Genomic DNA, 24821 nt, shown 5'->3' on the forward strand with positions numbered 1-24821 from the left:
AAACAATACAGTGCTTCCACACTGCGATGAAGACACAGATCTGACAAAAAAAAAAAAATGAAGATGGCCATCCTCACATATCTTAATGAGAAGTACTCTGACCCTGCTACCGACGACCTGCTGGACATGGCCTCTTGATGGTACATCAAGACAAGAGCAGCTGCAGAAATTCAAGCGCTGCTTGAAAAGGAAGCAGAAACCTAACCCACTAGAGTGGTGGAGGCTGCACCAGCCTAATTTCCCGAGGGTAGCAAAGCTTGCAAAGAAATATCTTTGCATACCAGCCACCAGTGCCCCATCAGAGAGGGCATTCAGCACTGGTGGCCACATTGTTACATGTCATCGGTCTTCATTAAAGCCAGACACTGTTGACAAGCTTGTGTTTCTGGCTAACAACCTTTAAAAGAAAATGGGAACTTGGGAATGGGAAGGGAGTGAAAAGCTAAGTAAACACTAAAGTTCAGTGTTGCAGCTTGTTGTTTTTATTTGAAATATTTTGCCTGTTTGGTATTGTTGTTGTTCTTTACTGAAAAGATGATAAGTGTTCTGTAAGTGTGTCTCTCTTAAAAAATAGTGTTCAGTTATTGACACTTGCACAACAGAAAGAACAAAAGGAAGTTTTGTTTACTTGAAGTTGTATTATTTAGAATTGTATTTTTGCGTTCTTTAAGATGTGGAAAATTTGTTTGGTAAATTTGGTAAATATCGCCCAGCACTAATACACATACACACACATATATACATACAGTGGTGGAAAAAAAGTTTTCGGACACCCCATGCATTTGTGAAATACTGCACTCTTAGGTCTTCAAGTGCAATTTGTTTTAGTACAGTCACAGCCAAAATACTAAGCAAATCCTAAAAAAGCCATTAAAAACTTAAAATTGATTGGCTCCATAAAAATACATAAGAAATTTTGGATAATTTTGGTACCAGTAATGAAGGTCGTTCTTTTTATTAAAAGACACAATTTTTGTTGCCAAGCTTCGTGTCTATATAAAGCCAGCGCATTTGAAAATTCTTCAGACACAAAAATGGCTAAAACAAGGAACCTAACGCAGGAAACACGCCTGAAGATAAAGATTCTCAGCCAGGAAGGGTACAGCTGCCGCCAGAGAGCCAGGAAGTGCAGATGCAGTCCTTCAGCAGTTGGATACACTCTGCAGAGATACAGATGAACCAACAGCTTGAAAGACAAACCAAGATCTGGGCATCCAAGGGTTTCTTAAGCAAGAAATGACCACATCCTGATCTGCACATACATAAACTCCTGATCAAAATTTTAAGACCAGTTGGGAAATTGAAGAATTTACATTTTGCACTGTTGGATCTTAAGAAGATTCTAAGTAGAGCTTCAAAATGCAAAAAGAAGAAATGGGAGTTGTCACATACAGTTCATATAGCAGAACTAATGTTGCCACAGTAACGGTTATTTTGTAACGGCAGGATGTTTGAGTAGCAGTTAACAGGTTGTTACCTTGGTTACGGGACGCTTTCTTATGCCGGTATGTTTTGGTGTTTATGGCTGTCATTAAAGTAAATATTAACGGATCAAGCCGACCTCTCGATCATTCTACAGGAGTGAGACAAAAAAAATTTGAGTAAGAAATTTATTGCAAACAACCATTAGACTGAAATTGGCTGTTTTGATCAGGAGTGTACACACACACACACACACACACACACACACACACACACACACACACACACACACACACACACACACACACACAACCAGTCAAAAGTTTGGACACACCTTCTCATTCAATGTTTTTTTTTTTTTTTTTTTTTTTTTTTAATACTTTCTAACATTTGATGTCTTCAGTATGTACATACACCTCCTCCTCCATGCTTCGCAGTGAGAACCATGCATGTAAAGACCATCCGTTCACCTTTTCTGCATCGCACAAAGACACGGCGGGTGGAACCAAAGATCTCAGATGGGCTCATCAGGCCACAGCACAGATTTCCACTGGTCTAATGTCCATTCCTTGTGTTTCCTGGCCCAAACAAATCTCTTCTGCCTGTTGCTTTTCCTTAGTAGTGCTTTCTTAGCAGCTATTTGACCATAAAGGCCTGATTTGCGCAGTCTCCTCTGCACAGTTGATACAGAGATGTGTCTGCCACTAGAACTCTATGTGCCATTTATCTGGGCTCTAATCTGAGGGGCTGTTCATTTCTGAGGCTGGTGACTCAGATGAACTTGTCCTCAGCAGCAGAGGTGACTCTTGCTCTTCCTGTCCTGGGTCGGTCCTCATGTGTGCCAGTTTAGTCATAGCGCTTGATGGTTTTTGCGATTGCACTTGGGGACACATTTAAAGTTTTTGCAATTTTACAGACTGACTGACCTTCAGTTCTTAAAGTAATGCTGGACTGTCATTTCTCTTTACTTAGCTGATTGGTTCTTGCCATAATATGAATGAACAGTGTCAAAAAGGGCTGTCAGCTGTGTACCAACCTGACTTAGATTTGATAAACCTTATGAAGCAGCAGAGGGGGCAGAGCGTGGGGCTCAGGCTGTTTACGTCCTGGTCACTTACTGCAGATCAGCTGCATGCACAGCAACACGCCATGTCTCATGTAACATGTGACATGCTAACCAGTTCATTTCAGGCTTCACCCCCTCTATGAGAATGATGTAAGTGACAGGAAGTGCTGACCCTACTCTTCTCCCATACACACACAGGCTCTGAGCTCCAGCAGCAGCTGAGCACCTGCCCGCCCGACCCCCTGACCACCCGCCCACTCGGCCTGAGCCCTGTCCCACTCGGCCTGAGCCCCATCCCGTCAGAGGAAACAGCCACAGTGCCACCGCAGGAGGACCTGGGCAAACAGGACGAACACACACCTGACGCTACTGAATCTATGTCATAATCACCTGTGTAATAACAGGCTGCAAGGGGGGGCCTTCATCCTAGCAGTGGCTGAAGACCTGTATGAACACACACACACACACACACACACACACACCAGAGACCTGATGTGATAATGTGTTGGGTTCAGGCTAACAGGTCTGCTGTGTGGATCTGCTTTAATCCCTGGCAGAAACAGGAGTTAGCAGACGCTAACTCCTGTTTCCACCTGGCGGCCATCTTCCTCTCAGCTGCTGTCCTCCTGTGGTGCTGCTGTGTTCCAGCTGCTCAGCGTAGAACCACAGAGAACCTGACAAGCTGCTGTGGTTCCACCACCTCCTGACTGAGGAACAACTGAAGAGACGACGGAGAGAGAAACTCCCGAGGGACGTCGACTCAGATTTCAAGGTCAAACTACAGATTTGATCACCTGTTAGCTACCGTTAGCCAGCAGCTAACATTAGCGTCCAGCCACTTCCTAGCTAACGGTACCGTCTGATAGCGTCACATGATCCAACAGGAAAGGAGGAAATTAATTCTGAAATATCAACAAACACCGTGGACTGATTTCTTTCTAAAGCAACACTACGTCACCTCAGCCTCAGCATCATTTTAACGCCACACTGCCGTGTAACGAGCGCGGCGCTGCACCGTGGAGGCCTGGAGGCGGGACGCAGTGCTTTTACATCACCACGCTGTACGGCACCACGTCACCACGGCACCAACTGGAAACAAGGAAGAGGACAGAGAGAGAGACGGTGTGAGAGACAGAACTGGAACAAATGTTGGCCCAGCTTTCAGTCACCAGTGAGAGCTTCATGACGTCAGAGGCTGCAGGAGCGATGCCGAGCCGCTGCCCTGCTATTGCCCTGCTGCGCCTCCACCAGGTGTTAGCAGCATGCTGTCTGGTTCAGGTTAGCTAAACTAGGCATGCTAACGGTAGGGAGACTGGGGTAAGATGAGCCATTTTTCATATTTACGATCACTACATCACAGCAGTCATAGTTTTGTCGCTAACTAATATATGTGCATATATTTCAGGATGTTGTGCATCTCTTCAAACAAACAGAATGAGTGTAAACATAACTGTTTCCATAATATAGCATGTCCAAAAAAAGTGGTTTCCTTGCACAACTTACCCCATGTATGAGGTAGCGTCAGATGCATACATTCATGTGTATTTTTATTTATTAAACACAATTCAGCAGGTACAATAAACAGCTGTTTTAACATGCCTTAAAGTGCGCTTGGGAAGAGAACATTAACAGCTGTGTTTTTGGAAAGAAAACACTAGAACACTAGTTTCTTGGTGTCCTTGGTGACAGTAAGGTCAGTTATGAACATATGAACTTAACACATTTGAACATTGAACCAAAATACACTTACCTCATACACTTCATACACTACTGAAGAAACCTTTGTGCACTCAAACCTATTGCAAATTATTAAGTCCATCACTCTATTTTTTTTTAAAACTGTAAAACTTGTTAAACCTATCTCCTCCCACAATTTTTGCTCAAATGTCACCAAACTTGCTACAGAGCATCTTCAGACTGTCCCACACAAACGATCCACACAGGTTTTTGATTTATCAAAAATTGAGCCTACAGTGCATCAAAATGTTTGACTGTAAACGGTACTATAAACATACACTTGCAAATTCTTGGTAAATAAATCTTCAATGTTCACAAAAAAATGGACAAAATTTTAAAGTCATGGTAGATTATGTGGCAAATTTCACAACTGTATCTCAAAAACTCAATTTTTGACAGCATTTTGTATTTTGCTCTCATTTGAACAATTGGAGTCAATGCAAGAATGGCATTTTTAAACATCAGTTTTTCACTTATGGAGCAAATCAATCATTGTTAAAAACAAATGATCAACATCTCCATGCTGTCTAGATGCAATATGTGTATTTTCAGATTTTTGTCTTAATAACTGAATTTTTGACAGCTGTTTAAAATCTACCTTTCAATGCATGGATGGCTTCTGTCCTGTACATCTTGTTTGTGAAGCTACATGTGAAGTTTTAGCTCAGTGAGATAGAGGCCCGTGCTCGGTGTGGAAGATTGTGAGTTCAAGCCTCAGGTTGTGCAACATTCCCATGTGCCAAAACTTTGCACAAAGGTCCAGACCCAGCAGCTTTCCATGCATAGGCAGCTGCTGTCATGTGACTGGTTTAGTCAATTTGTGAAGCCTCACATGAAGTGACACTTCTTAATTAGCTCATTGAGATAAAGCCTTGTCCTACATGCCAGAAACTGTGAGTTCAAGCCTCAACTGATGCAAAATGCACATTAAAATGTTACCTTTCTTTTCATCTTCCTATTCTCCATTTGTTGCTCAGAATTGCCTAAAATTGCCCGGCCCTGACCATTGCTGCGCAGCAGCTATAATTTATGTTGATATTATGATAAGATTTTTTTTCTCTCTTTCTTTCAGTCTTTTTTTTCACATCATTTTCTTGTAAACTTTTCCTGTCTGTGTTCGAAATGTGGTCAGAGCGCTCAGCTCTCAGGTGCCTCAGGGCCTCAGAGTCGACGCCTCTAACGTGCTGCGCACGCGCACACACACACACACACACACACACACACACACCCTAACAGACAGCAGCAGGCGGAGCGGCTCAGGTGTCGGCGTGTTGACTGCAGCAGTCCGAGTGCTGCAGTCAACAGGCCTCAGCGCCCTCTGCAGGACAGGAGGCCCTGCAGGGGGCGCCGCTTGCCGCTTCTCCTCAGGTGTGAATCATTTCTGATTGTCCCACCTTGTCACTTTCCCTCTTGTATGAAATATGAGTAGTGTGAAAATGAATAAAATAAAACAAGATTTTAAAAAATGGTTTTTGCTTTTGTTGTTATGTTTCTATTCTGGTTTATCATAAATAATAATCAATAAAAAATTTGATTGTAAAAAGTAGATATGATAAAAATGATAATGATGAAAAATGATGATAAAGAATGAAGCAACAACAAATAAAGTTGGGTTGTTCTCAGTGGAATATTTCAGCTGAAATGTACTTAGATAAATATAAATATTAAATTACTGACTTTATAAAAATACTTCAAAAAGTACAAGTACACAGAAAAGCTGCTCAGCTGCAGGACATGAGTTCCTGACGAACAAAAAGAGCTGCAGGAGCACAAACATGGCTGTCCAGCTCACTGGGTTTCAAACTGGGGCCCAAGGCCCCAGTTTAGATGCCTGTGAAAGACGCGTGAAAGCTGCCGACCCGAGCCTCAGACTCTGCTCGTCCTCCATCTCCGGGTAAACTCCAGCGCTGCACAGGAAGCTGCCCAGAACACACAGCAGCTCCATCACTTTTCACTAAAATAACAGACATGACTGAACCCAACCCTGAACTCCAACATCATTTCTAATTTTTTGTCCTAATTTTTGTCAGGTATCCACATTCTAACACACACACTCTCTCTCACACTCACACACACACACACACACACACACACACACACACACCATTGCAGTGGACCCAACCACTATGGCACTACTACTGGCATCAAAGGGGGGTGTGTCAATCCTTCTAAACTTAAGAACACATTACTTTCCCTCTATAATTTACACAAGTGCTTCCAAATATATCATAGGTTTTTGAATTATATAGTTCAGTGTCCTGTGATTTTTGGGAGGGACAAATTTTCCCAGGACCTGGCGTCTGAGAAAAAGGCTTGCCGTCTAAACAGGTCACTGTCTCTGAGGCAGCATCATGTCAGACGGCGGCCTGCTGACAGCACAGGGGCGCCACCTGCTGGACAGCTGTGGGTGCAGCAGAGGGAAGCTGGACACACTCAGCTCCGGCTCACGCCTGCACCGCCACGCTGAGCAGCCAACACAACACACACTCCGACACTGGACATTCAGGACACCGAGTGTATTGAAACAGTAAAGTTACCATCATCTTGTCTGGTGAATTTCCTCTTTCATGTTATTCTCTGTCACGTTTCCTCATCAGCCTGCAGCTGCTGTCGGCAGGGTGATGTTTTGACGCTGAGGTGTGTGACGGCAGGTTCAGGCCTCGTCTTCCTTCATGCAGACACATACAAAATGTGATCATGCACCGCAAAGGGTTAAACGTGTGAGAATGAATCCCAGTTCTGTGGACTCGACTGGACCAACAAGCTGCTGTGTTTCCTTCAGCTCTGAACATAAAACAGTCCTCATCATCAGTACAAAGGCTGCACACAGGCCTACCTGCCACACTGCTGACAGACCTTTGGCTCCTTCTTCTTCTGTGGTCCTGTGGAAGAAGATCTCTGCAGACCTCCAAGCTGCTGGTCTGAGTGCCCCGAGAGCCGTCCAGCCGCTCCGGGGTAAAGAACAGAGAGCAGCAGGTGTGTGGCACGCAGGTGGTTTTTGGCTTTTTAATAAACATATTAAATAAAAATACCCGTGATGCCTGTAATTTATCAATTTAAGCAAGTTTTATGACAAGCAAGTGCTCAAGTCTCCTCTCGAACACCAAGAAAGTCGACTAACATTTTGCAGGTTAATTTAAAGACATGCGCTGTGTTCCTCACATCCTGATTTGTTGTATGAGACAAGACTGAGAGCAGACATTGGACACCAACTGAGCCACTCGGACACTAGAAAAGACACTTGAGCTGGTTTTAGGAGGAGCGGAGCCCCCATCATGTAACCATAAATAATAACTGATGTTATGTCTCTATGACACTGTATTACGAATTACCAAGCCTGAAGTGTTTAGGCGCTCATATGGTAATTAGACGGATATTATCTTAATCCACACGGTGCTCAATTTAATCAAACAGCAAATATGTAACCGAGATTATAAACTACAGATTATCTGTAGGTGACTGGTTGTCCATTGGAGTAACTGTGGTTCTAGGTTGAACCAGCTTGATACTGAGAGGAACCCCTGAGCTCAGTTGACAGGCGAGCCCGGTCACATGACCCTCAACCTGATGAAGCCTCCACCATGTTGGTGATTTTCATTAATGGTCATGCCCTGACCCCTTGTGGTTATTTGGTAGTATGACGTTTCATTCATGGAACAATATACCATGTAGAAGTCCTAATGATGCAACAGTGCAAGTGATGATGATGATTATTGTTGTCGTTGTTGTTGTTGCAGATCTCACAGACCACACTTCCCTGGTATACGAATTGGGCCTACATCGCATAAGGTGATGCTTTATGCAGATGACGTGTTGACTTTCACTACCAGTCCCCAAATCTCCGTCCCTGCGTTATTAACAACTATCAACTCCTTTTCTGAATTTTCAGGATACAAGATAAATTAGTCAAAATGCGAAGCCCTTCCTCTAACAGCATACTGTCCTAAAAACTAATTTCAACTAGGTAACTTTAGATGGTCACAGCAGGGCATAAGATACCTTGGGGTTCTTTTCCCACCCAGCCTGTCAGATATTATGAAAGTAAACATGGAACCCTTGAAAAATTTAAACTAGACATAGAAAGATGGGCACCCCTCCATCTTTCCTTGTGGGCAATGGCTAATGTACTAAAAATGAATGTAGCCCCCAAATTCAATTATATTCTCCAATCACTACCGGTGACAGTCCCAGTTAAATACTTCAACAAGTTCAATCAGTTATGTATTCTCTTTCTTTGGAATGGTGAACGAGCTAAGATGTGTTTTAAAAAAACTTCAAACTAGAGTGGATCAGGGAGGCTTGGGGATACCAAATCCACTTTTGTATCACAATGCGTTTTGCCTACGACATTTAGCACAGTGGTCTCTCCCTCCAGAACGGGCACCCCCATGGTATAATGTAGAGGTAAACCTCTGTTCTGCCCTTCCCCTGGTCGCCTATCTTTCTGCCTCTCTTCCCCTAGGAGTCCAGTATCACCCCATACTATCATACCTATGTGGAGTCTGAAGGAAGACTGCAAAAATTCTAAATTTTGACCCTTTCCTAAATAGGACCTCTAGTATATGGTACAATCCAAGCCTATGCATTGGTAAATCCTCCTTATATTGGAAAACATGGGTGCAGAAAGGAATTGTAGTGCTTAGTGACCCATACATAGGACAAGACCTCAAATCCTTTCATGACTTACGGGCTGAATTCAAATTACATAACAATACTGGCAGTATTTACAAATTCATAGTTTGTTGAAATCCACCATTAAAGCCCCCTCTGCCCCATTAAGTGCAGTGTTGGGCAAGCTACTTGGAAAATGTAGTGAGCTAAGCTACCAGTTACTCTGTATTAAATGAAGCTTCACTACACTGAAGCTACCCTGCAGATAATATGGCAAGCTAAGCTACAATACAGTGACAAAATGTAGCTTAACTACATCAAAGCTACCTTTTTTCTTTCTTTCTTTCTTTCTTTCTTTCTTTCTTTTTTTTTTTAACATCGAACCAAGTCATTGCTCTCTTAGTGATCAATAAAACTGTCAGTCAAACAGAAAGTCAGGCAAAAAAAAAAAAAAAAAAGTTCAGTTCAATAGCTGATGAAACTGTGCTCTCTCTGCTTTTACTGCTACAAACCATGGCAACAAAAACAAACAACATGTTTCACATAATAACAAAAAGCAGAGGCCTGTATCACGAAGCAAGCTTAGTTTTCGCTGGATTAGCCAGACCTATCTGACTACACTAATCGAGATCATGGTGATCAGGGATAACCGGTATCACGACGCTGGTTATCAACTCGCTCACTCGATCCAGGTTTGCCTCATCAAGAGCCGTGAACGCGCACGTATAAGGGGCGGGTTCTGAGGCAGCCGACGAATCACAAACATGAGCGACAAGGAAAAACGCACAGCGCATGTCACGGCGGAGGAGCAGCGTATTATCGCCTACTGGAAAAGTATGAGGAGGAGCGGCGTACTAGACTGGAAAAGTATGAGGAGGAAAACAACATCTACACACTAAATTGAACACCGCGGCTGCCGCCAAGAGAAGGCAGAATGCTTGGCAACGGATTGCCGACTGCATAAATGCGCAAATTACACATCAGTGGCCCAAGTCCATATCTGACGCTGAAACCCATGAACTGTACTGCACAGATGTGTTGTGTGTATGACAGGTAGAGTTGAATTCCCCCACTTGTAACCCCTCAGCTGTCAATCAGGCCCATTCTCTCACACAGGAATAATTTGCCCCCCAAAAATATTTAGAGCTAATTAATTGTGCCATTTTAAATGTCCCTAAAATGTTGTGAAACGCCTCTAAAAATACTTTTGATTATCAAATTTCCTTTAATGATCTCTCGTGTGTTTTCCTCTCCTACAGAGTGTCAGCTGTGTATAGCAGGCTGCTGTTAGCCAGGCTGAAGTGCTGCTTCACATTACATACATTACATTACATCCTTTCTCTCATACAGAGAGTCGTCGGCAAAATCTAACGGGTTTGATCGGTCAGGGGAAATCCTTTCACGCCGTAATGCTCTCCTTCCTTTTTGGACTCGTTGTTCAAGGGGATCCACAATGATTGGACAGGCCACGGTTTGGCAAACAGCTGATTGGCCAGGGGGCGGTGCTTTATGTAGGATTAGGACAGGTTTTCTATCCCGATCAGAGGTGAACCAGCTTTGTGATACAGAAAATCCGGAGTTGAGCCTGAAGTTATCTCGCTAACCCCTTATTCCCGCTTCGTGATACAGGCCTCAGGTGGTGCGTATATACTAATGTGGGGGAGGTGTGCATATATGTTAGTGTGTGTGTGTGTGTGTGTGTGTGTGTGTGTGTGCGCACACCTGTGTTTGCATGACGTTTCTGCCTCTGTGTTCCAAAGTTTTTTCCTCATTAGTGGATACGGAGGCCAGGCATCCTGATCTTTCTTTCAGCAGCTGCTTGTTCACGCGACACACGTGCTCGTGTCCCGCTGCAGCAGACAGGCAGGACAGGCACGCGGCGTCAAACAGAAGAGCGTCTGTCGGCTGCTACACCCACAGGTCCGTGAGCGGCGGTGACGTCACCAGCTGTCCTGGGGCCTATTTCACGAAACCTAGATTAGGCTTTAAGCCTGGATTTAGCAGCTATCCTGGCTTAATCTAGCCAGGATTAGGGATTAATGGGTTTCATGAAAGGTGGATTATTTTGCGAGATTAACCTGGCCAGTAAACCTGGCTATAACTACCCTGAACTCGGTTTCATGAAAGTAATCCCACCTTAATTACCATGGAAACTTAGCCTAAGCCTTAGCCTGCTCCGGACCAGGCTAGAAGTCAATCTTAAATTAATCCAGTGCCCTGTTGTTCAACTTTGTGAAATTACTATTAGTCAGTGACTCCAATCGTAAACCAATGACTTTGTTAATTCAACACCTGTCAGTATATGGACTAATTTCAAATTATACTACATTCAAATAAAATGAAAATAAATGCATTAAGATATAATCAATTTAATTATATTACTCTTATAGTGTGTGACCATGAATCATAGTTGTTTCACAGTGGCTCATGTGATATAATCATTGTCACTCTCAGTCTCTCATTATTATGGAAGAACACATTTAATCGGTATTGCCATGCAATCGTGACATTGCACGGCACTGCAGATAGATAGAGTGATAGATAGAGCGCATATAATAGGCCTATAGCATTGGAGATTAGTAGGTGGACAACTGCTTAGCCTATATATTTATGGACTAAATAATAATAATATAAATAATATATATATTTTTGGATGACTTATGCATTAAGTTTGTCGGCAACACGCTTTCTCCCTTGCTTTAATTGCCTTTACGTTTTTTTTTTTTTTTTGTTTTGTTTTTATTATATCAAAGTCAAGTCAAGCACATGAATTATAAAGGCAACACACATTTTTCAGTAGAGATGTTGCTGTAAATACACTTCAGTATAAAAATAACAAAAAAAGAAATTACAGTGATTTACAGTGAACAACAAATAATGTGGAGAAAGGAACGAAAGAAACAAAAAACTTAAGGGTCTGTAATTTCTGATTTGTGATTTCTGAGTTTTAAACAGTAGTTAAATGTGATTTAAATCTTTTTTAAAAATAAAAGTTTATGCATAAAGATTATGTTGTAGTTTTTTTTTTTTTTTTTTTTTTTTTAATTTATTAAGAAGGTATAAGATAAACAACTGTGGCATTTTTCCATTGTACATAAATCAAAGATATAGGGAAAAAAAGGGCAAGGAAATATAAAATCAATGTTAGTGCAGAATCCCAAAGTACTTCAGTAAAAGGCAAGAGCAGATTGAATAAAATAAACAGCAAAATAGGTAGGCTACACCGAAAAGAAAATGAAAAATTAAATAAATAATTAATTAATTAATATAATAAGAGAATATAGATTTCATTGCCTTTACGGTTAATAAGCTCCTTTACTTCCTCATATGCTTGTATTAGGCGCTGAGTCTCGTCCAGACTGAGTGACGCAGCCCTCTGCTTCGCTTCCATGATTGGTCACGTTCAAGGAATCTGCGATCGACCGGCATGGTCTTTTGAAGGGAGGCGTGATCGCGCACCAGCCTGGCTTTCACAATCCAGACTCGCTAAAGTCGCTCCTTCTCAGCCTGACTTGGCTTTAGTGGAACGGAATAAACCAGGCTGTGCGGGGCGGGCTTTAGCAAGCCTAGATTTGGCTTATATCCTGGCTTATTTAATCCACCCTTCGTGAAATAGGCCCCTGGTTAGATGTCAGATTTCAAACTGCGGCAAAAGCTCCGTTGCGTTTAAGGTTAAGAAATACCCGGGAGAATGTAGCAGCTTCAGCAGTGCTATGACATCTATCATACGCCTCAAAGCAATATGAAGTTCAAAATATGTATACAACTACAGCCTAGAGGCTTTTAAATACAAAGTTGTCATACAGAAATTTCACACACAGGTATGCAAAAAATAAACTTTTTAGTAAAACTCAAACTCTTTCAGTTCACAGTGTTTTCTAGTAGTTCTTCTAGTTTTCTATTGTTACTTTTCATTTCACTGATCTCCTTGTAGTTCACAGTTCCCTTTGTGGTTAGACTGGTTGTAAAGTATACAGCATAAAATTATCACCCAATTCTGTGTTTGACCTTGTTAGTCAACTTCACTCCAACTCATTACCACCAATTTTACACTTATTTTTGGAATGTATGGTCAATAGACCTAATTTACATAAAATTATACCTCATTTTTGAGTAAAAATAAGCAGAAATTCTGAATTATTTTGATTATAGTTAAACTCAGGTATAAAAATGGATGGATTATCGCAGACTGGTATATGTGAAAATGAAATGAAATCATTTCAAATGTTTGGACCACCACCCAGCACCACCTAGTGATGGGCGGATCAAATTGACCAAGGAATATCACAGGAGGGAAGAAATTGAAAAAAATATCCATAAATCAATGCAAGTAGTGATCATCAATTTTATTTGAAGTGAGTGTAACAGAGAACCATCTGCCATTTTCAGGCAGTTATATAGAAGAAAATCAAATTTTAAATATAAAAGAAAAGTGAACACGAGTCAATTTGACTCAAACACCACAGGATGATTAACTATTAACATTTAACATAATCCACTTAGCCAAAGCTTCCAAACACATGTTGTCTTCGATCACTGGACTCACAGTAGCAGATGAATACAGACTCCTGGCTAACTAGCTAAACACCGCTGATGCGTAACACCGTTTTCCCCCTTTTTTTTCCACTGGTGAGCAAGTCCAGGCGCTGTTTACAACCAGATGGAGTGACAGCAGGGACGGCCAATCACACATTAGCAAGAAACGACAGAGCCAATCGAAGAGCTTGTGGGCGGTCTCAAGGGAAACAGGCTTCAGCTTGAGCGGCCGTTTTCCGCTGGGTCATAGTGTTTGACCTGTCTCAATTTAATATAGCGTAACATTGTTTTTGGGCAGTAAAAACGGACCAAAACTGCCTTTTGAAAAAGTGGAGGGGACATGTCCCCCCTGCCCCCCCCCCCTCCCCAAATTACGTCCGTGATGCTAACTCATGTCCTGTGGAACTGCCCTAAAGTAAAAGACTTCTGGACATCAGCTCATGACCATATCCAAAGAACTGTTGGGCAGGATGTTCCCTTTTGCATTTGTTTATTTCTGCTCGGAGACCCATCCATTCTGAAAGATGCAATTCCCTCTGTCTATACTGAATGGGTCCAAACTGCCATCATGCTGGGCAGGAGACTGCTTTTCCATTAGCTGTGTATATATGTATATATGTCTGTATGCTTGTCCTTGGAAAACTCAATAAAAAATATTAATCACAAAAAAAAGTGAATTTGACACATCAGAGTAGAGCAATCCAATCAGATGTTTATTCCTCCCACCCCTTTTGTTATCCTGCTAAGCTTGCGTGAGCTTCAGCAGATCACAGCAACAGTAGGAGCTCATTAGCGCAATGCCAAGGACTTTCCCACTCCATTTCTGCTGCTCCAAGCCTTCAAGGTGCAGGTTTTTAGCAAGTTCAGCAATATTAGCTATGAAAATATCTGCAGTCATATTGCTGCAGCGTTATTTCTATCACACGAGAGGCTTTCTGTACAGTTTGCACACATCTGGAGATGTTTCAACACCCGGTTATCCCGTCTGCTCGACAGTCTTCCGGCTCTGAAACACGATGTTCATCAGACATTTCTCATGATCCCCAGCCAGGTCTCACAGCAAAGACTTTGTGGCTCAATTCCTGGATGTTTGTGCATGTGATTCGAGGGCTCACGTCCTCATTCCCTTGGCCTCACAGTGCAGAAACTCCAGCACATCAAATCTTAGACTGTAAAAAAGAAAAGGAAGCGAACAGATTTGTACATGAAACTTAACTCCAGCAATGTGTCCGTCTTGGCTGCGATTTAACTTTTCACAGCAGGAGGGCGGATGGAGAAATACCTCCTTTTTTGTTGAATTAATCTCTTATCTCTTAATTAGTCTCTTATAAACACACAGCTGAACCCCACACTTCCTGATTGTTGAAAAAATGAAACCCATATTTTGAAGTTCTTTGCAGTCCAGCTGGGTGTGTCCTTGTCTGACTCTGGAAAAGTAGGAAAAATTACTTGTGTACTTTCCCAGAACCCCCTCTGAATGTTCTGTTGAGCAGCACACTCTCACCCTGACAACTACTAAAACATCCTTGATGAATTTTCAGGCTCCTCTCAGCCTTCCTGAAACCTGAAAACTTCTTGACTATTTGACTGTTTGGCATCTCACTGACCAAAAATTAATTTGCTATCTCTGCTGAGTATTTATGTTTACAGATATTAATCCTGTGCTGTAAGTCATGTGCGAGTTCAGCCCATAACAAGCATGTGCTGGGATTATGAGCAAAAACACCGCTGGCATATACATGACGATAAAAAACAATGCAAAAATCACAGGAGCGCTTATTAATTATTAAGTCCATGTAACACAATTGTATGCCATGTAAAATTTCATGTTACTGCTTTATTTTTTATTTATTTCTCTTTTTAACTACTTTTTTTTCCAGCAGAGACAGCAGAGAGACAGGAGGGGCAGGAAGGCCTCAGATCTGAGCCGGGACATCAGGACTCAGCCTTGATACCTGGTGCCACCACAGCGCCCCCTACTGCTTTCATCTCTTTGTTAATACATTCATCACATATTCTCCAAACTTCAATGACTTTCCATGTGGGCCTCAAGAATACCACCATGACAGAGACTTGATAGAACTCTTATGTTTATTTGTACATTTATTTTTTAAATATATATTTTATTTAGTTTCTCCAATATAAATCATTATTTGCTAGTTATTGCAGTGTTTTTTGTTTGTTTTTTGTTCATGAGAAAACTTTCTTCCTCTGCTTTTGCGCTAATGGTGAGTTGCGAAACAATCTGAGCCGAGCACACTGCCACCTAGAGTCTTGCAAAAAAGCTCTGAAGGTCCGGCCCCATTTTACTTTTTCTTCAGGACACACCCCCTTCTGCTGCAGGTCAGTGCTCGCCATGGTTCCTCATTTATCTGGGAGATACTAACTGTGCACATTATGGATTTCTCGATCCTCTTTGGACCCTGCATGCACAATAGTTTGAACTGCGGTTTTCAAACTTGGGGTCTGGGGACCCCTAAGGGTGCCTTAAAGGTCTCTGGGATTCTTCAGCACAATAATGTTTAGTTTAAATGCTTGCGAAAGGCGAGTGAATGCAGCCTTTGAGATATAAAGCCTTCAGTTACTCATATGAAAAGTGGATGTGCCGAGCCCAACCTGAAACTGTCAATCAAAATAAGAACAGTGCTAAGTCAGCTTATTCAGCTTATTGCTGACTCATGTGATGCAAGCAAGAAAAAAAAACTGGACACAAGTAACGACAACACTGACATTGGTAGTGCTGATAATCATGCTTTATTAAATCAATAATGCATTAAACTCAGGGAGGCTGCAAAAATAGTTAACGCTACATTTCTAATTTCAATCAAACCAAAGTGCAGGGCTAAACCGCTCTAACACGCCTCTTTCTCCTTCTTGAACACAGCAGGTTGACGTGGCTGGGGTACATCTGCTTGGCGGCGCCCTGCAGACTGACAGGTGAGTCTCTAAAGCTAACACACAAACACACTACAGACCTCCAAGAGACGGCTCTGCCTCTGCAAACAAGCACAGGGCGGACTCTAATGTTAATGGCCAGGTGATGGTATGTCTGAGAGCCAAAACCAGCGGTCATTTGCCAGAAGCAGAGCACAAAACAAAAAAACTTCTGCTCAGGGAGTGCAGGCCGCTCGCACTGTGAGCATGTCATTAAAATGGTGGTATGACATAGTCAGTCAGAGCACAAGGCCCAGTCGTACTGCTTACATGAGGGTAAATGCAAGCAGCACTCAGGGTCTTACGCTCATGTTACAATTCATAGGAGTACTGTGGTAGCACTGCTTTTACTCACATGCAGTGCATCATATTGTCTCTCTGATTTAGTAAACTTCAACAGGGAGCCTCTCTACCTGTTGAGGCAATCTTAAGACTTCAACTTATCGTTGAGGCACAGTGTTTAGTTTCTAAGTTTAAAGGGTATTCGTTTCATGTGAAACTTTCTCCTTTTAAACCTTCAGTTTCATTTTGTTTCAGTTAATATTGCCATAAATAACAATTCATACATTTCCCATAACCGTTAAATTCGGCTATATACATTATGTACATGTCACAGAAAAATGGATCAAAAATCCTAAGTCATAATTATCCAATATGGCACATTTTATAACAACTTTAGACTTTAGTCTAGTTTGGCATAAATTAATGTCAAGTTTGGTATAAAAATAGTTCATATTTACAAGAACAGAAATCCAGGTCTTTATCAAGTAAGATTATCTTGCTCAATTAATAAATAAAAAGGCATGGAAGAAGGGAAAAGGGGAATATAGAGATTAGAAGAGCTGTTTTTTTCTTTTCTTTTTTTTTTTTTACATGGATCGAATGCTAATGTGAACGATTGCTGTATCAGATCCCAGCTCGTTGGACAGTTTGAGGGTGTAGGTTCCAGCATCTGCCTCCTTCACGCCGGTGATGATGAGGGTGGTGAGGTCCTCTGTGGTCTCGATGTGGAAGCGGCCACCAGCCGTCACCTCGATGGCTCTGCCGCCACGTGACCACTCAATGTGTTTAGCGTCACCGGAAAAGGCACAGGCCACTGTCAGTACTTTGCCGGGCTCAATACTAATATCCTCTGGCAGGGCCTCGATTCTGGGAGCAGAACCTGGAAATGTAACATGATAGAACATTTATCAGTGCATACAGAAATCTGACAAGAATCTGAGATAACCTGTGCAGACATATTTCAGTTTCATATTACTTCACAAGGATCTATTTGTATCTGTTATAAAGAATGTATTCTTGAATATATAATAAGAGTAAAAAATGGATTAATATTTAAAAAATAATGAAAAATATTTTTAGTCGTGGACTCACACTTTTGGACATCACTACATATACTGTTATTGTCTACAAATGCTGGTCTCTCGGATAAAGTCCTCATTCTAAGTATACAGCATTACAATAATCAGTATTTTGTCCGTCTTACCGATAGCTCTGAATGAGGATCCCTCCATATGAGAGGCCATCTCTGTGAGACTGCTGGAGCTCATGGCGTAGGCCTCAGATGTCATGGAGGACATGCTGGACATGGACATTGTCTCAAACTTCATCTCTGCTGCCATGCTGCTGAAGGAGCTGGACTCCATCATGGATGACATCATGGCCTGCTGGGTGGAGGAGAAGGAGGAGGACGTCTCCTCCATCATGTGGATTTCTTTCTTCATCATTGACGATGACTCCTTGTGGCTCATCGCCATAGATCCTGAGGAGGAAAAACAATGGAGATGTTACCTCTTGGGATCTTTAAAATATTATTTTTAGACAGTTCTTGAATGAATGTTATCCAACTTTTATTGGAAAAGGGATGGTAAAAGGGGAAAGTAAAAACAAAAACAACATAAAATGTGTACCCTTGAAGAAATACAGTAAGATAAATGATAAAACGCAGTAATTTGTCAAAATTCTTTGTGCCAAAACCATTTTAAGCATTAATTGCAATCTCAGTCTTAGGCTTTACTTAGGCAGGCTCTTACCTTTAATTGCCAGTTGCTGTTCGCGGTAGGCCTTGATACTTGTACGGATAGACTGGAACACCTGTCCAGTAAAAGAGAAGGAAGATTTGGAGACTCCTCCCTCTCCTGTCATCTCGCAGGTGTACTCTCCCTGGTCGCTGTCTGAAAGGTCATGGATCAGGAGGGTGCAGGAGCCCTCGGAGTAGTGCATCTCAAAGCGGCTGCTCTGGGAGAGCCTCCTCCCGCTGACGTACCACACCACCTCCCTCACACTGCTCTCACACATACAGGACATCTTCACCGTGTCCTTGCAGGCCTCTGCAGTCAGCTGGCTTAGGACCTTGGGAGGTTTGGGGATTGGAGATTTGACAGTGGGTGGAGACACAACCCTTTTGGGAGACATGATGGGTGGAGGGGATTTCATTCTAGGGGGTGACTTGATGCCCTCAGGTTCAGGGGACTTCAAGGCCCTTGGTGACTTGATTCCAGATGGTTCTGGCGACTTGATGCCTTTGGGTGATTTGATTCCAGCAGGCTCTGGAGACTTCACTCCTTTTGGTGTTTTGATTCCTGCAGGTTCTGGTGATTTGATACCCCGTGGTGATTTAATTCCTTCAGGTTCAGGTGACTTGACTCTCTCTGGAGACTTGATCGGTGGTGGTGACTTGACTCCGGAAGGAGAAGTGACAGGTTCAGGGGACTTGATGCTCTTTGGAGACTTGATTCCCTCAGGTACAGGGGACTTGACAGATGGAGTTGGAGATTTTACACCAGGTGCTGGAGAGGTCACAGATGGCTCAGGAGACTTGATGCTTCTTGGAGATTTGATTCCCTCTGGTTCAGGAGACTTCACACTTGGTGTGGGTGACTTCACACTTGGAGTAGGTGACTTCACACTTGGAGTGGGTGACTTCACACTCTGAGCAGGAGATGTTACACTTGGTTCAGGGGACTTAACACTTGGAGCTGGTGATTTGATGGAGGGCTCAGGGGACTTAATACTGGGGACAGGAGAAGTCACAGAGGGAGCAGGTGATGTGATCGAAGGCTCAGGTGACTTTACACTAGGAGCAGGTGATTTCACAGATGGCTCAGGAGACTTGAGAGCCTTCACCTCCTCTTTGGCAGCTGGTCTGCGGATGGTCAGGGTGAAGTGAGCCTCCTGTCGACCGTGTGAGTTTTCCACCACCAGCAAGTAGTTGCCTTCATCTGAAGCTGTGACAGAGGAGATCTCCAGGCTGGATTTGTACTGAGTGGTTGTGATTGAAATGCGGTGAGAGGACACAAGCGTTCTGCTCTCATGCATCCATGTCACACTGGGTGCTGGCTCCCCGTCGATATCACAGGAGAAGTGGGCTGACTCTCCCTCTGCTACTGTCACAGAATGGGGTTTGGTGAGGATTCTGGCTGGGAGAGTAGGCTTTGTCTTATGGACAGAAACCTCCTCAGCAGCAGCAGAGGACTTCAGTTTAGCCTCAGATGTGGTGTGTTTCTCAGTCAGAGAGAACTTGTCTGAGGAAGTGGAAGAGTAGGAAGCAGATGACAGGTAGTCAGTGGAGGCGTGCCTGATGGATGATTCATACCTCTCAGCAGAGGAGTATCTCTCGGCAGAGGAATATCTCTCCGCAGAGGAATATCTCTCTGCAGAGGCTGCATATCTATCACGTGTAACAACCTCTCGTGATTCAGTTAACTTGGTCTTGCTCTCCTCCACTTCAAAGTGGGTCTGGGAGGCATAGCCTGCCTTAAAGTGGGTGATGTGGTAGTGGTCTACTCGGGTCATTTCAGGAACATATGGTTTAGGAACATCCTCATCCTTGCGGCGAGATGAATATGTGGTGAACTCCCCACCAGACACATCCAGAGTGCCATAGTCAGAGGCTTCTCCCTTGGAGTTGGAGCAGACACAACGGTATGTGCCACTGTCCTCTGCCTGGCAGTTCAGGATGGTGATGGACAAAACACCACTCATGTTAGTGAAGATATACTTCTCACTGCTCTCAGAGATTGGAGCTCCATTGTGGAACCAGTTGATCTCAGCCTCAGGCTTGGCCTGGACATTCAGGGTAAATTTAGTGTCTTGGCCAGTTGGCACACGGTGAGAGCGCATCCTTACAGTGACACGGGGAGCATGATCAAGGCTGAATGGTGTCTGGCTAACAACCTGGTATTTCCTCTCTGATTTCAGAGCAGCCTTCCTGGCCTCATAGCGGGACATGATGTCAAAGCGGGCAGACCTCTCAAACCTTGAGGAAGAGCGGGAAGACCTCTCAACAGATCTGATGGGGCTAGGAGAGCGGGGACGAGTTCTCTCTGGTGTGGGGGACCTCCTCTCCACAGCCTCTTCTTCAACCTCCACAGGAGGACGGGCACGTGCCGGTCTGATCAGCTCAGAGACAGGACGCATCAGCTCTATGTATGTGGGAGACAGAGACCTTCTTCTCCTCATAAACTGAGAGAGAGTACGTTTCTTCTTGGTCTCAACAGCCTCAACGACCTCCTGCCTGACAACCTGCCTCCTCTCTTCCTGTTCCATGGCACGTCGCTCAAAACGGACAGGGCTGCCAACAGGAGAGGCTGAAAAGCCAAGCTCAAGCTCATCCTCCAACATCATTTTCTCCTCCTCTGTTTTCTTCATAGACAGGTAGTCATCCACAGGCATCATCAGCTCCTCCTCGCTGAGATCTCCAAGTGATCTTCTCCTGGATCTGAATGAGATCTCTGATTCAGGGGAGGGTGAACGGCGGGCAGGTCTGACTGTCTCCAGGTCATCCAGAGTGAGTTTTGGAATGCGCCATCTTGGCCTGTACTGGTCAGTGATTCTGGGGAGGGGCATAACATAGAACTGCTCCCACCTAGACAGACGGATGCGTCTCTGTCTCTTCTGCACAATCCTTTCCATCCTTTCTGGAATCTCATACTGGTCTCTCAGCTTCCTGTACCACTTCATTTCAGAAAGAGGCACAAACTGTTTGATGGTTTTGTCCTCATCCAGAGCTCTGGGGTCATGAGCCACGGGCTCGGGGATCTCATATGGCATGAAGATTCTCCTCTCCTCCTCCAACTTCTTGGTCTCTGACTTCTCTTCTGTGATGTCAAACTCACCCTCAACATTCTTCGTGCTCACTGCAGGCTTGTAGACCTCTGCAGCAAATTTAAGAGCCTCCTGGGCAGTGGGGTTGAGAGGGACCATCTCCTCTGTGGCAGCAATGCGCTGGGCCATCTTGTTAGTCTTGTCAATCTGTTTCTGAACGTATCTAGATCTCTCCTCCTCACTCTTATACTCTCTCCTGGTGTAGGTAAGGCGATCCACTTTCAGTGTAGCCTGGCAGCTTGAAGAGCCAGCAGAGTTTGTTGCAGTGACTTTGTATACACCGGAGTCGTCAAGCAGAGTCTCTCTGATGTGCAGGACATGGTAGTCAATATCCTGTTGCACAACTGTGACCTTGGGACCAAATTGCAGTGGCTTGCCATCCTTTTCCCATTTCAGAGTTGGAATGGGGATTCCTGACACCCTGATGTCAAAATGCACACTCTGTCCCTCTACACACTCAATGTTAGCTAGTAGGCGCTTGAACATAGGTCTCATGGTGTCCTCCACCACAGGATGAGGGGTCACAGTGAGACGGGCCTTACAGCTGTCTTCTCCAAACTTGTTGTGGGCCATGACAGTGTATTCAGCATCATCGTCCATATCCAAATTGTGGATTATCAGCTGGTACAGACCCTTATCACTAATGAAGGTGTATTTGCTGTCGTTGTCTCCTGGTCTGATTCTCTGTCCGTTCTTCAGCCATGCTACGTGAGGCTCAGGGTGCACAGTGATAGTGACACCAAAGCGCACATCCTCGCCAATGTAAGCAGTGCGATTGTAGAGAGGCAGAGTGAACTCTGGAGGCCTCTTCAACAATTTGGTCTTGTCAACTTTCTTCCTCAGTTTCTTGATAGAGCGGGCAACAAAGTGCTCTCTGATACTCCTCACTGTCTCCACAAAGAGCTCTGCATAGGCACTGTCCTCTCCATCATCACTCACCACCTTGCATCGGTATACACCATCATCACTCTCTTCAATGTCCTTCACATAGATGCTAGCAAAGCCATTACTGTAGGAAATCTCATATTTGGGGCTTGGGTGTAGCTGACGATTACCGAAGTACCATGACACCTGCGTGCTCTTGTCATAGGTGGCGATACTGCAGGTGAATCTGACATGTCCACCTTCCTCAGCTGAGCCATGCATGATGGGACCAGCGCGCATTCCACGGTACTCCGTTCCAATCTTCACCTTACCCACAGCCAATCCTCTCTGGTTCTTGAAGGCGCCACCATAGGCCACGCGAGCTGCTGAGACAACAGTCTCAGTCTTCTTTACTAGAGCCTGGTAGTATCTTCTGTGTCTCAGTGTCTTAATGATCTTGGTGCTGACATGCTCAAGTTTCATCTTCAGCCATGGGTGCTCCAGAGCTTCATAGGCTGTCATACGGAGTTTCTTGTCTTTTACCAGAAGCCTGTCCACAAAGTCCATAGCTTCGAGGCTGGTGTCCCTGAATGCCTCACTGTCAAAGACATATTCACAGTTGGAGATGTTCTCAATCATCTTTGTAGTGGACTCTGCAGCGAAGGGATTGATGCCACTGAGCAGGACATAGGCCATCACACCAACAGACCACATATCAGTGGCTGTGGTTACCAAATCATGATGGTGGACCTCAGGGGCACAGTACTCTGGAGCTGAGAACATCACTCTGATGTTTTCCCCAGGCACCAGCACCCTAGCCTGTCCCATTTCAATGATCTTCAGCTCTGTGCTTCTCCTGGTGGTGTAGACAATGTTGTCAGGGCGGATGTCAAAGTGTCCGATGTTGTGGCTGTGCAAGAACTTGAGTGCAGAGCAGACTTGTCTCAGGTAGCGGACAATCTCCTGCTCTGTGAGCTCAAAGTTAGCAGTGCCAAGACGCTCAAAGATATCAACTCCAGATATAAACTCAAAGATAAGAATGATTTCTTCCATGCTCTCAAAGTATTCGTGGAGGTAGATGATGTTCCTGTGTCTGGCCAAGTTGAGGGCCTCAATTTCCCTAAGAACCAGCTCACGGTCAGTGCCTTTGACCTTGATGAATTTGGCCATGAAGGTCTTCTTAGTGGCAATCTCCACACACCGGTGGACCACTCCAAACTGGCAGCGTGCAAGCTCCTCAGAGATGACATATTTAGAAGAAAGTTCCTTCACCTTGTAGAAGAGAGCCTCCTCCTTTGTGATCTCTCTGGTTTCATCCACTTCTTCATCATAGTTCCTAATCACGGACTTATCCTCCTTGGTGGTGATGGGCTCAGTTGGCTTGGAAGGAGCACTCAGTCCAAACTGGTTCTCAGCAATGACACGGAACTGGTACTTGGTCTTTCCAAACACATTGATGATAGTAAAGCTGCATTCAGTGGTCTGGCCAGCACGGATCCACCTGTCAGCAGTAGTGGGACACTTCTCCACGATGTAGGTAATGATGGGACTTCCACCATCACTGGCAGGGGGCTCCCAGGTCAGAGTGATGGAGTCCCGGGAAATGTCGCTGACCTTGATTCCGCTGGGGGCCTCAGGCACATCAGCCACATCCACCTCAATGGTTTGCTTGTCCATTCCAAACCTGTTCTTAGCTGTGATGCTGTAGTAACCAGTATCTTTTCTCTGCACTCCCTTCTGGAAGACCAGGGAGGTGAAGGACCTAGTGGTGATGACTTGGTGATAAGCAGAATTGGAGAGAATCTCCTGGCCCTTCTGCCAGGTGACAGCTGGTTCAGGCTTGCCAGTGATTGGAATCTTAATGGTGATGATTTGACCACAGACAGCATGGACTGCTCCCATTCCCTGGAGTTCCATGGGCAGATGGATCTTTGCTGGAACTGGAAACAGAATAGACAGAATATACCCTTAGTTTAGTATTATTTAACATATCTATATCATTTTTAAAAAGCGATGTTTGCAGATGCAGTGTTTTATTTTAGTGCTGAAAAAATAACAAGTCACGGTTGTGTCTACTGCAGATATTATTCGATGGATTCCAGTATAATGAAAGACATTATTGCAATACTAAATCATAGCAGGGTTTACCTTCCACCTCCAAGTTGGCTGTTGTGGAAATGGATCCTTCAGAGTTGGTGGCTCTGACTTGGTAGACAGAGGCATCGGTCTCGTCAGCAGCAGTGATGACCAGCTGGTAGTAGCCGCCCTTGAACTCTTGGGCTTTGATCTTGGTTCCATCTGCCAGGATCTCCTTTCCACCACGGTACCATTTCACTACAGGCTTGGGATGTCCCACCACCTTGACATGAGAATAATCATCATGTAAGTACACTTCACTGGCATATAATGCCTGTTTACATGTACAGATTGTGTGTGTATGTGCGTTTACGTACACACACACACACACACACACACACACACACACATACATACATACTTATATACATAGTACATACACTACTCATAAAAAGTTAGGGATATTCGG

At 43.9% G+C, this 24821-nt stretch overlaps 1 protein-coding gene across 1 annotated transcript in view; it reads right to left on the minus strand.

Annotated features, from left to right (window-relative positions):
• Positions 1-16116: 16116 nt before the first annotated feature.
• LOC115380245 (titin-like) overlaps positions 16117-24821 on the minus strand; it is a 228925-nt gene continuing 220220 nt past the window's right edge. Inside the window, 7 exon segments of the mRNA XM_030081336.1 lie at positions 16117-17468; positions 17793-18068; positions 18340-18707; positions 18798-18870; positions 19384-19799; positions 19956-24216; positions 24425-24635. Of these exon segments, the coding sequence (XP_029937196.1) occupies positions 17176-17468; positions 17793-18068; positions 18340-18707; positions 18798-18870; positions 19384-19799; positions 19956-24216; positions 24425-24635 (5898 nt within the window). The 3' untranslated portion in view covers positions 16117-17175.

This window comes from Myripristis murdjan, chromosome 21 (assembly GCF_902150065.1).
Source record: "Myripristis murdjan chromosome 21, fMyrMur1.1, whole genome shotgun sequence".
In the NCBI taxonomy this organism is placed as follows: domain Eukaryota; kingdom Metazoa; phylum Chordata; class Actinopteri; order Holocentriformes; family Holocentridae; genus Myripristis; species Myripristis murdjan.